At 42.8% G+C, this 16,332-nt stretch overlaps 1 protein-coding gene across 10 annotated transcripts in view; it reads right to left on the bottom strand.

Annotated features, from left to right (window-relative positions):
- Positions 1-16,332, bottom strand: part of PRRC2C (proline rich coiled-coil 2C) — a 69,412-nt gene that overhangs the window by 22,097 nt on the left and 30,983 nt on the right. For 8 of the 10 annotated variants that reach the window (XM_038145210.1, XM_038145208.1, XM_038145209.1 and 5 more), the window contains exons 13-22: positions 15,964-16,133; positions 15,108-15,354; positions 13,827-14,040; positions 10,863-13,226; positions 10,034-10,242; positions 9,292-9,446; positions 8,494-8,827; positions 7,941-8,026; positions 6,874-7,062; positions 4,208-4,459 (exon numbers count right to left, since the gene is read on the bottom strand). In XM_038145210.1, coding sequence (XP_038001138.1) covers positions 4,208-4,459; positions 6,874-7,062; positions 7,941-8,026; positions 8,494-8,827; positions 9,292-9,446; positions 10,034-10,242; positions 10,863-13,226; positions 13,827-14,040; positions 15,108-15,354; positions 15,964-16,133 — 4,220 coding nt within the window. The remainder of the gene's footprint in view (positions 1-4,207; positions 4,460-6,873; positions 7,063-7,940; positions 8,027-8,493; positions 8,828-9,291; positions 9,447-10,033; positions 10,243-10,862; positions 13,227-13,826; positions 14,041-15,107; positions 15,355-15,963; positions 16,134-16,332) is intronic. The other 2 variants (XM_038145203.1, XM_038145206.1) reach the window with 2 other exon arrangements.

Here is a 16,332-nt window from a genome sequence, read left to right on the forward strand (position 1 = left end):
TGGTTGCAATTTGCAAAACAATTTTATTTCCTGTAAGTTTTGTCTCTGAAAGTCACAAGACTCAGATTCTCTGGATGGTGCAGGCTACCTTCTGATTTCTGCACTGCTTAAGAGGACTTCAAGGAAGAAAAGGACTGAGGTTTCCAGTCTGCTCAGAGGCTTTCCTTGGAGCTTATTTGTCACAGTTAAGTAGCCCTTCATGTGCTCAGCAAACAAGGTCCTGTCAGTGCTGGCTGTAGGCACTGACTCCTGCAGCTGTAGATACAAATGGTCTGAGCAAACTTTAAATGTCTGAAGTTTTACATCCCCGAAGTCCAGGAAAGGCTCCACCATCTTCACAGAACCAAACACCATGAAAGAACTGAAGGACAAATTAGCAGCAGAACTGTTACTGAGGGTCTGGACTTGCCAACCCATAATGATTTTGAAGACAGAAGCCAGATAGTGCTTGTTTAATTGCATCCAACCAGTAGGACGATAAGCTACTAAAAAGGTGCACACTCAATTTACTCCTCAGGCCTGTGGCAATGCCTCTAAAAAAGCAATTAGAGCGCTGAGATAGTAACTGACAAATGACAAAGAGTCCTCCTTAAAAGGATGAGCTCATTTTGGTAAAAGACCAGAACAAGCTAAACCATAACAGGGTGAGAGAGGACAATGTGCACACTGGTTTGTTTTTATAATTTATGAAGAAACTAGAGAACTCTTTTCTTCATTTATTTACTTCCTTTACTTGTTAAACTGGTGAAGTACAAGATCTATGGGTGCTTCCCACAATGTCAACCACCAACCTGTAAGTTGCATACGTGCACTGGATTCCAACAGGCAAATTTAATCTGGGTAAAACAAGGCAAGCATGCAAGGCTGCTTTAATCACAAAAGCCTTCTAATGAAGTAATTAATGGCTCCATATTTTTTAAAGGATGCATTACTGCATAAGAAAGAGGAAGTGTTTTTAATAAATTTCCTTCAAGGTTTAGATGTAATTTTTTCAGTTTGAGTGGTGAAATTCCTTATGAAAGAAGATGGATCAAGACTACTGCTAACTTTCTTACTTTGCAAACTCTCAACACAAGAGCTTTTGCACTGCAATTAAACCCAAACCACTGTATGAGCTCTGCCCTTACAAGTGCATGTACAATGCTGCAGCACAAGGGTGGTTTACAGGCTGAACACGCAGACAAGACAATGCTTTAACCAAATGAACACCACCCCATAAACTGTACATTAATCTCCATCCTTCACTTCCTGGTACATTAAGTCCAGGATTCTGTTAGATGTGGTTAGCACCACAAGCTTCTGCCATCCAGTTAAAGTGATTCTCCTGTCTGACTGAAGAAACCACCTGATCGTTTTATTACAAACTAGTAACAGCTAGAGCAAAAAGCTTATGTTGATGCTTTTTTTGGAGTTCTCCACAAATTGTCTGCACCTGAAGAAAAAGAACAGGCAGACTTCTTGTGAATACCTCCTTGAAAAAGAAGAGATCACAAAACCCCAAGTGGATGAACAAAGCACAAGGCAGACCTCAGAGCTGACCCTGCTATAAAGGATCAGGGTACTTAATGGGAAGAATTAGCTATTTGACTGGTTCTTGATTTACATAAATCACCGAAATCAGAGCTTGAAAGATACTCAAAATCTTCTGAAAACCAGTCTGTGTGTCCTTTTAGCCATGATCTGTAAGACACAGCTGTTGCTACCTGTACAAATATTTCACCGGCATCCACAACCAGGTATTGATCTTCCTGGGATTTGACAGGTTCAAATGGAAGGCTGGGAAAGGCAAGGGCTAAAATGTTTTACCCAAGTCAGAAACTTACACATCAGACTGCCTTCACTACAAAAATACTGCCAAATCCAAGAGAAACAGCTGCAATGGCTTCTGAGCATCATACTTATGTACTAAACTTAAAACATCTCGCTGTAGGAGCTCATTTTTATTTATATAGTTTCTAAGCAGTCTTGTATGATTAAATTCACATGCTCTTATCAAGATGTTTGTTTTGGAATGGATGGGGTATTCTTACAAAGCTTCTGAAGGAGGACAGCTCGCTTTTACAGACATTTAAATCAAATACACCACAAGTGTGCATTCCTGGAAGCTGAGCAGGAATCTCTGAGAGGGATGTTTAAGACTATCAAAAGAAAAGACATTTAGGTTTGCCAAAACTTCAACATTTGACATCGAAACAACAGGTTAAAGATGTCAACACCTTTTCCCTCACGAACAAGCAATGGAAAGAGTACCAAGACAAGAAAAAGCAATTGCAATGTACATCAGTACAAGAACTCCAAGGCTGGCGCAGTATTTAACCCCTTTTAAAATCCTCTTAAAAAAGAAGGGACATTTACTGCAGGCTTATTCCTGCAAAACCTACACGAAGGTTATCTTATCCAATAAATTCGCAGTTGTTGGTTTAACTTCCAGAGATGTAACTCTGTTGGTTTAACTTCCACTTCTTTCCTAGAAAAAACAACCTACTATTGCCTCAGGAACTACTCCTGACAAAGGAATTTAAAAGCAAACCTGGTGCTATTAAGACAGGAGTATTTAGGCCTATTATTAAAGGCTTCTTAAGGCAGCCACTCAATAAAGAAATTACTGGGAACTTTCATAAGCAGCACAAACTGGAAAGCTTCTTCCCACTCTGCTTTTCCTTCCAGAAGACAGAATCTCAGTGCTTTAGTACTGTGGTAGTTCAAAGAACCTTGGAAACCAATGTTAAACTAAACCTAGACTGGCACAAAGTCCAGACTTCTCTTTTGAAAAACTGATACTTCAAAAATGCAATTGCAGAGAGGAAATGTTGCTGATTTTAGCAGAGCTACTTGACTACACTCAGTCAGGCTGCAGTAATCGAAGCTCTGTTTCCTATTCTGTTTGTGGCTTAGAAGAAGCCTCTTCTCCCGTCTTGAGCTCTGGCCACAGGAGTTTGTGGGACCTTGGGAAGCACAGGATCCAAACAGGCTCACTGAACACCTGAGCAAGGTATTTACTGCTCTGCCCTTCTGATTCTTATACAAGGACACTTAATCAATTTCTGGTATGAACACAAACCACTCACACCTACCAACAAGATGGAAAATGTCAGGAAAGATGAGAAATCCCTGCACTGAATTTTCTTAAGCCTGCAGCTTTCGTGTTGGACACAAATATCCTTTCACTTGCTCTGTAGCAACACTTCATTGAGACAGTATCTGTTATGGCAAAAAGCTGCCTAAGCTGTCCTTTGTTTTGGGGTTCTTTTCCTAGCTGTGGGTGACAAAGATGAATTGGGGGTGATCCACACTCCATATTCTTCAACTATTAATGTAACTCTGAAAGAGGATCAGTTTTCCTAAATGGCATCAGAAAATTTCTGCTCAAAACCAGGATGGTTGAGACAGCAGGCAACCAATCTGGGTCTATGCTTAGTAAACTGCTTTTCAAGCCTACAAGGAGCATTTTTTTCTGTACCAAAGCAGGTGTAACTATTAAGCAGCAGCTACTCAAACTGCATCACTTCTTTACATTTAAGAGATGACAACCAGAGTACTTGCTCAAGACACAGGCAGAAAGGAGATGCCTTTGGGGATCTTTTTCAACCACATCTAAGAACTGACCTACAGAACAACGAATCCAAACAGATCACCATATCACTGCTGAGCAGTTATGAAGAAAACAGGGGACTATGATGAGTCCTATATATTGTGAAGTTCTGCAGGGAATATCTAGACAAAATCCAAGCCAAGAGGATACACATGACCATCTAGGGACACAGAACAAGCCTTATCTAAAGCTTTAGCACATTCCTAGTTTAGAGATTTCTTTTTTTTTCCACAGAACAGCACTTAACTCACAGCTTGAGATCATCCATACACTCATCCAGCAATCATGCACGACTTCCCTTCTCTGCTGGAAGTCATCTTGCATACATCACATTGATCTGAGTCTCCAGACTCTGCCTACACGAGGCTCCAGTGCCACTCTCCCCGGCAGTGCTCAGGATTGAGTTTTGCCATTCAGAAGAACAGACTTCCAAGCTCAGCTGTGCTCAGGGACAAGACAGCACATCTCTGCAGCACTTTTTAATTCAAGCAGTACCAATGTTTCCTATCTGCCACTCAGTGGGCTCTGCTGTCCAAGCACCACTAGCAGGCCACCACCTCGCTTGTAATCACATTTTATGTACAGTGCTCAGTAATCTGGCAGTATTTTTCTTACCTTTGTGTTTGTCCCAAACTCTGGAGCAGACACAGATATCATCGTTCCTATCTCGGTGCTCAGCTCGCTCGCTGCTTTGGTCTCCTTTGTAGTGACAGGTTCTGGGCTTCTGACAGAGGTGGGAGATGGCTTCTCCTGTCCCTCAGGCTCTCCCTGCTGGGCATCCTTCACCTTCCTGTTCTTTAGAGAACGTTCTTTCCCAATAGGACCAGGTTTATACTCTTTGTTTTCTACCGGGCTCAAGTCTGGAAGCTAAGTTAGTGTTAACTTGTCAGTCACGCCTTCCTCTCTGTGTCCTATCCAACAAAAACACTTTAACATGCTAAAAGTCGTTGTTTAAACACAACAAAGCTTTTCAAGGGGAAGCATTTTCTAGCAGGTAAAGAATTTGAGACTACGTCATAAGCACATGAAATGCATTGATTTTGAACATTAGGAATCTAAACTATTGTTTTCAAACAATGAATTTTTTATGTGAAGTGGCAGAGTTCAAATAAAATACAAAATAATGTCAGTTTGACTGTCCTTACAAGAAAAGCACAAAAAAACCCCAGAAATCACATGACTTTGTATACCTACAGGTTATTTTAATTTTCAGGGATTCAGGATTTTATGGGACCCCAGGAAACTAGAACAGAATTATTTGAAATTATCTTGACATATGGATTTTGGCAGCATTTTCCCCTGGAAACTGATCACTAAAGAGATCCAGAAAAAATAAAACACCTACACACAAGTGTTGCCTTATACTGCAGACACCAAGGCTGGATCACTGCTGCAATTGAGCAGTTCCTTTCTGTGCAGCTGAATTACAGCAGAATGAAGGGCCCTAGGGAACCTGAATGCTCCACTGCTTCAACAGCCACGTCCTTTCTGGCTGACTCTCAGCCCACTTCACTACTGAGCAGCACTAAAATCCTTTCAAGGCAGTTCTGAAAATCCAATTCCTTAAGCTTCGACAGCAGAAAGACAAAAGCTGCTGGTAATTGTTTTTCTCAATACAAACCAGGTATTTCGGGAGTGGATAAAGACTTTCTAAAATACCTCAAATAATTTTTTCTCTAATAGTTTATAGAGGCTGAAATTTCTCCAGACACTTTAAGGCCATTTAAACCTTCACACTTCACCTTGGAAAGGTAAATTGCTTTGTTTCAAGTATAGTCCTCTTATATTGCCCATATTAATTCAACAATACCAGCCTCCAATCTTGAATAGGAGCTTGCATTTAGGCTTCACAGCAAACAATATCACCATAGGGGTGGGTGGGTGTGTAAGAATTGTTTGTTTGTTGAGATTTATTTTTTGTCATCAAAGCAGTTAGATTTACAGCTGCCTCGCTCAAAGGAGTGTAAACAATATTACTCTCCAATGCATTTACTATTTAATCACATACGTGTCTTTCAACAAAATCTGCAGAAGTCTTGATAGCTCTAAACAAGCAGAAAAAAGGAACTTTCTACACAGTGTCAAGTAGACTGTCTCTCCATGTATTTAACTTTGGAGTTTCAGTACCTGAAAGCGATTTTACTGGGCAGTTTTAGGCATGCTGCAGAGTATCTGACATGGGTTACTGCAATTCACCAGCAGTTTTGATCAGTGCTGATTTCTCTGCTGAACAGGTTTTTTATTCTGCAGCCATGAACTGCAACACATCCACTCAGTGGCTCACACAGCAGAAGTTAAATCCATTCTGTGTGTGACTGAACTCCTAGATTTCAGCTCTTTTTTTGGAAGGGGGGAAAATCCAACAAACAATCAAAACCTAAACAATCAACACAAAGAAACACCCACTCTTCTAGAAAGACAAAAGGGCTTTAATTACATCAGGACTGCTGCCAAATCTCAGCCATCAAGAGGGACTGGAATAGCTGATGCTCTAAGTCACCAGACAAGTTTATCTGCTATAACCTTCTCTTTCTGAGAATTAGAAGCTGGTGCTGAGTGCTAGTGATGCACACATTAGTGTGCACTGAAGGTGGAAACAACAGACAATCTCTGGAAGGCAAGCAACACATTCATTTTTTAAGCTGATGTAAGTCTGATTAACTATTTAGTATTAGTTGCAAAAATTTAATTATTTAGACATCTGAATTCTCCAGTTCATTTTCCACTTCATCCATTTGAACTGGAGACCACAAACTAATGTCACTAACATTCCTCCCTTTCCTCAAAACACTTCTTTTTCTGCAACTTGATGTACTGATCAGTTGATAACCTGGCTACAAAAGTAAGCAGGGCACCATTCATCACTTTAGGGGGCAAGGCAGGAAGAACCACTGCACCTGCAGACACAGCCAGGGCAGCACTGCAATGCTGTTTCCAAACAGTTCTCAAGTGAGTGAAGCAAGGTCAAAAAAGCCCAGAAAACTCAAACTACAAACAAAACCAAAGCACTCCACCACATCCACATTTTCCCAACAAGGCTACCACAAATCCACACTCCCATCCCTGGCTCCCAACACACAACCAATGTGCAGCCTCTGCTGGGCTTAAATGCTGTTTAATTATCTTGCACATCTTCTCTGCAAGAACCACCTTGTTGATTGTGTTAGGAAATATAAAAAGGGATACAATTTTCATGGGTCTAGTCCTAACTCAGTGTATTCTATTCTGCTATTTGTAACCCTTTTTTGCTTGAATTTTGTACTGCAATTATGACCTTTTACCTTTTGTGCTTTGATGGGTCCAGCCCGAGGCTGTTTCTGTCTCTGCTCTTTGGGTTCTGGTAATTTGTCAGTGGACTTCTCAGACAGCACAGGACCAACTTCATTGTCACTGCCACTGGAAGCTGGGGCTCCAAACTGAATGGTTTCTATACCAAGATCAACTCCACCTTCTTGTCCAGGCTTTGTCCCCTGGTTAAAAAGCAAACATTTAACCCATTCTGAAAAATTTGAGTCAGTACAATAACAACGGTTCAGGAAAAAACACTAAACATGCTCAGCTGAAAACCACTAGAAGGGTACTTTTATCTTTTGCAGAGGTACCGTTCATGACTGCAACAGATTTGCAAGAATAAACAATACCTGAACATACACTTCCTCCTCCTCAAGGCTCTATTGTTAAAGGAGCTCAAGAAACAAGCAGTGATGAAATATGTAAACATCATCAAGATCAAGAGGAACAAGTGCCATTCAGATTCAGGTTCACAACATTCTCTGGGAATTTCAAAACTTAATGCTCAATTCAAGAGAAACAGTAAGAAATAGAAAAGTATTTCCAGATTTCTTGTGCAGTTCAGATGGTCTCCTACAACAGCTGTCTCAACATTCTTGCTGTTTAAAACAATTAAGACCAAAAAAGTACCAGGAAAGTAAGACCACAGCACTTTATCCACAGATAATATCGTTATAAAACACTGACTGCCCTTTCTATCTCCAATTTAAGGAGCACAAAACCCCTTTAGTTCCTTGGAGACATTCTGTTTCTGTCTACATTACTGAACCCTACACCAACAGGGCAATATTTTTCCTTTAGAAAGGCAATAATTAACAGCTATCAATAGAATCTGTGAATGGCTGAGTTATTATCAAGAGAACAGCTTTTCCCTACTGCAATTATAAAACCACCAGCCTATATCCCATGCTTATGTACTATCTCCTGGCTTCACAGAATTCTGTGCACATTAGCTTAAGTAACTGCACTCCTGGATACATGGATAATCTGTACCCAACCCCAATGAGATATAATTTGGGTAAGCTTCACACACAGCTACTCTTCCCCTCACTCTTACCTCTGGAGATGGAACTGAACCAAAAGATGTCAGAGGCTTGTTCCAGGCACTGACTGAAGGTGGCTGAGGTGGGCTAATGGGTCCCACTGGCAATTAAGAAAAGAAAGAGAGTTTAAAAACCCCTCAATGTTGCTAGAGGTATTCAAATCAATGTATCAACTGACTGAGAAGTAAATTACAGATGTCTTGAGTAAATAAGCTTAATTAACCTATTCAGTTGTTAAAAATGTGCTACCTATTCAGTTGCTTTCAAGTGCGGCAATTAACACGTCTAAGAACAATGACCAAGTCTGACAAAACAGACTCCTCAAGGGAGCGACAGTTCCTCATTTCTTGTGAGTGAAGAACACAGTAACATAAAATACTGACTAATACTGTACTGCACACCCCTCTTTTTGGAGGTTACTATGCTGCACTTGGGTATGCTGCCCTCATTCCCCGTGCAGAATCCATCTGCAGGTAAAAACACAACCAGAGAGTCAGCTGGCCCATCAGCTTTCTCTAAATACAATGCTTGCTTGCCCCCACCTCAAATCCAAAACCCAGCGCTTACATTTTTTGGAGATGTCATTCAGAACTGCTGTAGGAGGCACTTTGTTGTCCCATAATTCAGCTCCCAGGCCATTGTGAGGCTGGGTGTTCTGCAGGACTTTGCCTGACACGGGGTAGTCAGTGCTGGCTGTCCCTCCTGCAGCCTGGCTTTGTGCTGGAACAGGAGCTGCAGGCTGGGCTGGAGACTGGGCTGGGCAGGGAGGCTGAGCCTGAGCTTGAGCCTGTGCCTGCTGTGCAGCTGCAGCAGCTGCCTGCTGCTGCTTTTTGGCAAATCTGGGGGGCAGCTTGGAATTCTGACCTCGGCCTTTTTCGCTTGATCCTTTTTTGGTCCAAACCTGTAAGGAGAAGCCAGTTTTATTCTTCCAGGTGACAACGCGTACAGACAGCAGTTGCAGAGTGCAAAACGCAAAAAGCAAACTGATTAACCCAGCCTTAAAGGAAATCTATTTTTCTGGGGGGGTATTTAACCACAGGAACAATGATTTCTCATCCATTTTCTTCTTGGAATCAACTGATATACAAGCAATAGGGTATATCTTTATCACAGTATGAAAAATGGTGGTTTTATCAGTTTGCCAATTCCACCTGACAGTGCCCGATTGAGAAGTACAGAATCCCAAGGTGACTAAATAAAAATTAGTTTTATTTACTAAATAGAAACAACTTTGATATTAAATATAACTAAGCATTTGTATTTAGAAGGAGAAAATACAGCGTTTTTGGAAGGAAGTTTCTGCACCCCTGACAATTCCCAGTACTGCAAGCAGCTTTTTCCCCACTACAAATGCTGGTCTTGTACCTGTACTGTTTGTTCTTCCTTCTTTCTGCGCTCTTCATCTTGCAAGCGTTTTTGCTGCTTCTTAGACACCACTTCTGTGAAACCATCATCATTCAAGTTAGATTGGGAGTCTTCAACTACTGTCACTTCAGGGTGATCATCAATGATCACAACACCTATAGGAAAAGGAAAGGTATAGATGCTGCTGTTTCAACAGCTTCAGGTGCAATGCACCAAGCCAAAATTGGCTTTGGAGTGGAAGTTACTTCCCCACAGACACAGATGGGGGCCCTGATCAATGGCAAGCTTCTGCTTGCCAAGTGTTTTGCTGCTGAGCTCAAAGGCAAGGAGTTCATATTTAAGAACTAGAAAACTGGAGCTTCCTGTACCAGATTCTCCAGGAAATTACTAAAACACAGTAATGAACAGCCCTCCCAGATATCAAGTCTAAGCCTAGCAGGGATAACCACTGCATTTACTTCTGAAATTAACTAAATTATGAGAATATGATCGAGAGTGGCAGGAATGAAAGGTTATGATTATAGAAAACTGTTCTCATCTACACACAACACACAATTAGGTGTGCCACCTTTTAGAAGCACATACATTATTAGGTATCACAAATATATCCATGCTCAAAAGTGTACAATTATTCTAGTGTTTTTAAAAAATCCCCTTTTTAAAATGTTTTCAAACATCTAGCTCTATATGCAACAAAACTAGCAGAACTATCAAAAATTATTAGGATATTATCAATACATACTTGCATAATTATTAAGATCAAATTGAGACAAGGCATCCACTTTTTCCTTAGGCTTCTTTGGACCAGCCTTTGGTTCTTCTCTCTTTTTGCCACTTGCATCCTTGGCGGTCTTCTGTCCCGCAGCAGTGACACCTCCATCCTCCTGATGTACAGAGTTGCCATTGGTGGGATCAACACCAGGCACAGGTGCTGCCTGCTCTTCAAATGGCCTGCGTAAGAAAAAAACATTTGAAAATTACGCCACAGAGAATGCTCAGGAGGGAGTCAACAATTTAATTCAGATCCCACTGTACTGTAAGTGTTTACTGACTTCTTAGTAGGGCCCAGACTTTTTACTTTCAGCTCCTAATGAGAAATTCAACAGCAAAAGCTGTTTTGGGGAAATATCAAATGCCCTGCTACATTTTCCACCAAATTAAGCATATGGAAAAATCAAGTTTAGTCTAAATGGTAAGCATCTCTCAACCTGCTTGTCTGTGTTAGGTGATTGATCTAAAATGCAATGCAGCAATTTATATATTAACTGCAAAACTGCTCACATCAACATTTCTACTTGCATCTAAATCTCAAGAAACATAGCTCAACTCAGAAACAGCAATGCAATTTTTAAAATTAGGCATTGTGCATACAAGAACACTTCACTCTCAGCTTCAGGTTCCAGGTGTCTGTATATAAACAGAAAAAATACAAAGTACAGAGCCACAACTGCACGTATCAGTGTATTTTCTACCTTTCTACACATCTACACTAGCTGCTTATGGTTTCAACCACAAGAGGACAATTGAAGACCATCACCCTGTGTGCTTCCTCACACAGGCTGGGTACTCACCCTCTTTTTCCACTTCTGGGAGGAGGACCACTCCGCCTTTCACTCCGGGGCCCTGAGAAGTTCCTCCCTGGCTTAGCTGGCCCATTGTTGCCACGTCTGTTCTGACGGTCTATTCCAGGCCGCTGACTAGAGAAGCTTCTCTTGGCTATTTCCCTTTTTGGAGCTCCAGCATTTTCTCCTGCCTTTGCAGCAACCTGTGCTGCTGCATCTGCTGTTTTCTTCTCATCCCTTTCCCGCCTCTCATTGAAGTCGCTGCTTTCTGAGGCCGTTTCCCACTCTTCATTTGCCTGGTCTGAAGAATTCTGGTTGGACAAGTCCGGTGTCTTACTTCCTGACACATCCAGAGCAGGGTTGGAGGGCTCATTAACTGCATTATTAACTGTGGCACTCGTCGTGGAGCTGGTCACCACCTCGCTGATCTTGGATGCGGCCTCTCTCTCTTTTAGGCGCCTGAAGCGTGGTGGCTTATCCTGCCTTGGAGGCCGGGCAGGCCTCTGTCTTCGTGGCCTCTCTCTGTTTGGATCAAACTTCCTCTCAAATTTTGGAGGTCTTTTATCAATTGGTATAGGACCATAATGCTCATTTCTTCTTGGAGGCTCGCCATCTTCTGGTTTAATGATCTCTGTTTGCCTGGGGTTCCACTGATTGTCCCTGTAGGCTGGTCTCCTTATTGTGGATGGACGTGGAGGACGTCCCCCAGGATCCCTGCCACCACGCCTATACATTCCCCCTCTGCCTCGTCTAGAAGGCTCTCCTTTAGGTAGAAATCCTGGTTTGGGCTTGTTCTCATAATCTCTGATGTATGTTTTTTCTAGGGATCTGTTGTCTACTCTGATATTGTTCTCAGGTTTGAATGACAGGGGCTTTGGAGGCTTCTTGCCATCGGCTCTTTCTTCTCTTTTTGGGTGCTTGCCCTTGATGATGCTGTCTTTGTCTGAGAGCAGGGTGTCACTGGCGCTCTCGTGCACTTCGCTGTCAGAATCTGTCTCCGAGCCATGCTGGCGCCGCCGTTTCGGGATTACTTCAAAGTCAGAACTCTCACTACGAGTTTCACTCTCTTCTCTTTGCCTAACAGGCCCTGAAGGCACATGCTCTGATCTAGGCTTAGGATCTCTGTAGTGTGGGTACTCTCTATTATGGCCTCTACTGCCCCGACCACGTCCTCCATAAGAACCCCTGTAGCTACGGCCCCTAGAATAATACTCACCCCGACCTCTGCCTCTGTATCCCTGATCTGGGAACCAGTCCCTATCCCTGGCGTCCTTCCAGTATGTCCTAGGTGGTAAGCCAGACTCTCTTTTCACTGGCCTGGTTTCTAGGCGTGGTTTCTCCACCACCTCCTTGCTCACCACCTTCTCAGCCTGTTTGTCCTCCTTGCTGGTGGGAGCAGGGGGCTGTGTGTGGGGCGGGGGCTGAGCGGCCAGCGGGGCGGCCGGGGGCTGTGGGATGGCCGGGGGCAGCTGGGCAGTGGCTGGTTGGGCAGCTGGGAGCTGCTGCTGAACTGCAGGGGCAGGGGGCTGCACCACAGCTTTAGCTGCTGCCTCAGGCTGACTGCTCTCCTGGCTTGCTGGTGCTGGGGCAGCATCCTGGCTTATCTTCTTAGCCAGAGGAGCGCTGCTGGAGGTGGGTCTCTCTGGCTCAGCCTGAGACAGTGGCACTTGAGGTGATTCCTTTTTGTCACTTTTTTCAGGCTTGCCTGGTTTTTCACTAGCTGTCTTTTCTCCTTCCTTCTCCTTTCTCTGCTCACGCTCTTCTCTCTGCTCGCGCTCTTCCTTCATGTCCCTAAGCACAGGTTTCTTAATAGGACCCGATCTTCTCACTGGTCTATCGCCACCTTCGTCCCGCCTGCCATAACCCGGCCTAGGACCCCATCTTGTTTCAGACTTAGGTTTGAAAGTTTTCTCAGGTTTTGGTGCTTCTGATGTTCTATTAGTGATCAAAATTTCTTTTTTCGGTTTAATTTCAAGTCTCTCAATTGTCTCCTTTGTCTCAATAGGTCTGTTACTTAATTTAGGGATATTTGCTGCTGTTTCACTCCTCTGGTCCTCTGATTTTAGAGAGTGACTTGACCCATGAGAAATACTTCTCTTTAATGAAGAGTGACTTTCCCCCATAGGCACCAATTCTTCTGGAGAACTACGAGTAGCCTTCTCACTCACTCCTTCAAAATTAACTGCTGTGTTAGGAGTGTCAGTTTGGAGAGGTTGTACATCTTCCAAAGGCCTGCTTGGGAACTTCTGTATCTCTACCTCTCCTGATTCTCTGAAAAATTCTGTCTTTGGATGAGAATCCAACTGGTTGTGTTCCACAGGATAAGCACTGGCAGGGACAGCAACTCGTTCTTGTTCCAAATGTGCCTCAGACCTAAGCAGAAAGCAATTAAGAGTATTAGCATGTGGGGGAAAAATTTATAAATACATAATTACTCAAATAATTTTCTATTAAGTATCCATGTCGGCTCTAGGAAATAAGAGGAAATAATTTTTAATGGAGCCACCAATTATCATCCAGATGGCAGCACAACAGAAAGAATTTCTGAATACTTCTAAGAAGCAGAGGAAAATCCTGACCATTCACCAAAGGCCAAAATCTATTTTTGCTTTATACCACTTGTACTTAACACACCACTTTTGAAAAAAATACACACTGGACAAAACTTCTCTAAAATGGGGAGAACTGAGAGAAAATGGAGGGGAACACTGCAGGAATGTTCTACAAAACTGCAAATTCAAAATATTCTGGCAATCACCATTCATCCAGGCTAATGATCCTAAACAAGGAGTAAACTGTCTTTCTACATCCTGCTACAGAGCAGGGTCTTCTGTTTTGTACAACAGGACCAAGCACTCTGCATCCCCCAGTCACAACTCCTCTTTTCAAGTTTTGTGTGAAGCTACAACCCAGTCAGACAAAATTGCATTTTACAACCTGTGAGACTTAGAGAGTGGCGTAACTCAGGCTTACCTCAAATCATCAGGCTCTTCTAAGACCTTGGGAGGAGAAGTGGACTGCTGAGATTCTGTGTGGGGGTAGGGCTCCGAGCCCCACATCATGCGCGGCTCTGACAGAGGCACGCTGTGCTCCCTCGCAGAGCGAGCCATGTGCTCAAATGAATCTGAGCCAGCTGCTGAGCCCTCCAGCTGCTCTCTTCTCATCAGTGGTTTGGGAGGCATAATTCCTGTGGCAGAGTGAAGTTCAACAATTGAAACAAATTTAACATTAGCAAAGAAACAGACCTCAATACAAACAAATCCTGTCAGAAGGTACCAAGGAATGCTGTTCTCTCCCCTCCAATCACCTTCCCTTTGACTGTCCTTGTTGAAACCAAATGTCTATTCCCTGCCAGCTGACCTCAGATTGACTAAATCACACTCAACACTTGTATCCCCATGTCCCAACAAAAGGAAAAAGCTCTCTGCTTTCACTGTAGTGGGAAGAACCAAGCCTGTGGACCCGTCAACTCATGGATGAAGATTGTGCTGTAACATCTGAATGGCAAAAGGCAAGATGAGTGTACACACAGGCAGTTTTTTATACTCTATTATTACAGCTTGAAAAACTTTGTACCATTTCAAAGAAATTTTGTAGTTTCCACTGTCTCTGCTTAGCCTGCTATTTCCTCCATTCATTCCTTGCGCTCACTGAGGATACCCTTTCCCTTGCTCTTGAGTTGGGCAGGTGTCTCCATTACATTACATGACAGACTTCTATTATTCATGCCCAGTAGCTTTCCTAACTGCAAATCCATGGCCATTCCACAAATTAAAAAGGACTTTTTAGGGTCAAGAGTCTGAAACCACAAATTCATTAAGACACTGGAGCTGTTAATATGTAATGTAAAACCAGCAAAGTTTCATGGGATATTTTAGGAAGCAATGTAGTGCCAAGTGCTAAGAGGTACTGAAACAGAAATGGTAAATACACTTTTTCTCAGTTCAACCTAACTCTTGCCAGCTTTCTGTCTGTAACAAAGAAAGGCTTATGCTGACATTCTCAATCATCTTAATTGTCACTCACATGCCTGCAGTGTGACAGCTGGGATTTTACTTTATAGTCAAAGGTATACATTCTCATAGGAATACAATTTTAGTCACATATGACTACAATCTATTTAGTCTCAAACAATAAAATAATGTAGATTTCTTCTTAAAAACCCACCCATTCACTAAACAAAGCGTGGTCAAGGAAAGACTTCTAGCTCAAAATCAAGTAAGTTCAACAGCAAAAAATTGTTTCTAGGTTTACCTGGATGAATAGGAGGCATATCCATGGCAGGTCTTCCTGACATCATCCGTGGGTCCATGTAGGATTGCATCATGAGCCAGCGGGGGTCAAAGCCCATGGAAGCCAAATGCTGGGGATGGGGCTGCATGGGCTGGTAAAGGGGTCTGTGCTGGGGTGGGGGAACAGGGCCACTCGACGGCTGAGAGGGAGCAGACTGTGGAAGGACACCTTGCTGCTGTTGCTGCCACTGCTGCTGTTTCATTTGCTCCTGCAGATGAAAAACCAGTATTACAGGACTTTTTGATAAGATGAAGACTTGAGCACAGCTCTCATAATCTTTGGAAACAACAAGTACAATTATCTCCAGGACAGCAAGTATTCTGAAAGTTAACTGTTAACACGCATCAGGATGATGTAGGAGAAAAGGGACAAAACCAGACTGGACAACTTACAATAGCTACAGCTTAAGTGGTGTGCACCTGAAGAACACAGAACAACCTATACTTCGTGCATGCCATTAATGCAAAGGGTTCCTCAGGAACCAAGACCACAGGACCAGAGTTGAACTGTGAGTGTCACATCTTTTTAGGAAAAGCTGCAGAAATAATCAATCATCAGACTTCAGGTTCCACAGGCAAGCCCAGGGCAATGCCAGTGTGGGCCAGTTTCAAAGCCTCTCCAGCCTTCTGTTCACTCACAGACCTTGCAAGTGACAAAAAGTGTTTCAGGCAGAGCAAGTCCTGCCAATATTATTTTCTAGAAGCTGGGAAGCAAAAACTCAGGATTTCTGAAACTCCTTTGGTCACCTTCTTCTTCAGAATGAGGCAGAATACAGCATTCTTTAAATGAGCCTCCTTTTAATGAACTGGTTTGTTACCTGCTGCCTCTGAAATCTCGGTGGTAATGACTTCTGGAACTGCTTAGAATAGCCTGAGGAAACAGCAGGACGTGGTTGGGATCCTGAGTCTGGCTCATTCTCATGAGTCACCTGGGAAACTTCTTTCTCATTCCGACCACTGTCTTGGCGAGTAAAGACTGCTTGATCTTCTGAAAAAAAACCAAACAAAACCCCCACCTATGTGAGACAACAATCTTAAAACTGACAATTTTACCAGAATATCAGCTAAAGAATGTCCTAAAATGCCTGCCTTCTCTAACTTCACTGTTTCCCAAACCAGTAAAGGTTTGGGAAAAAAAAAAAGTCAAGGACAATTCCTCAGAACAACTGTTATTAATACAGCTCTGT

This window comes from Motacilla alba, chromosome 8 (assembly GCF_015832195.1).
Source record: "Motacilla alba alba isolate MOTALB_02 chromosome 8, Motacilla_alba_V1.0_pri, whole genome shotgun sequence".
NCBI lineage: Eukaryota > Metazoa > Chordata > Aves > Passeriformes > Motacillidae > Motacilla > Motacilla alba.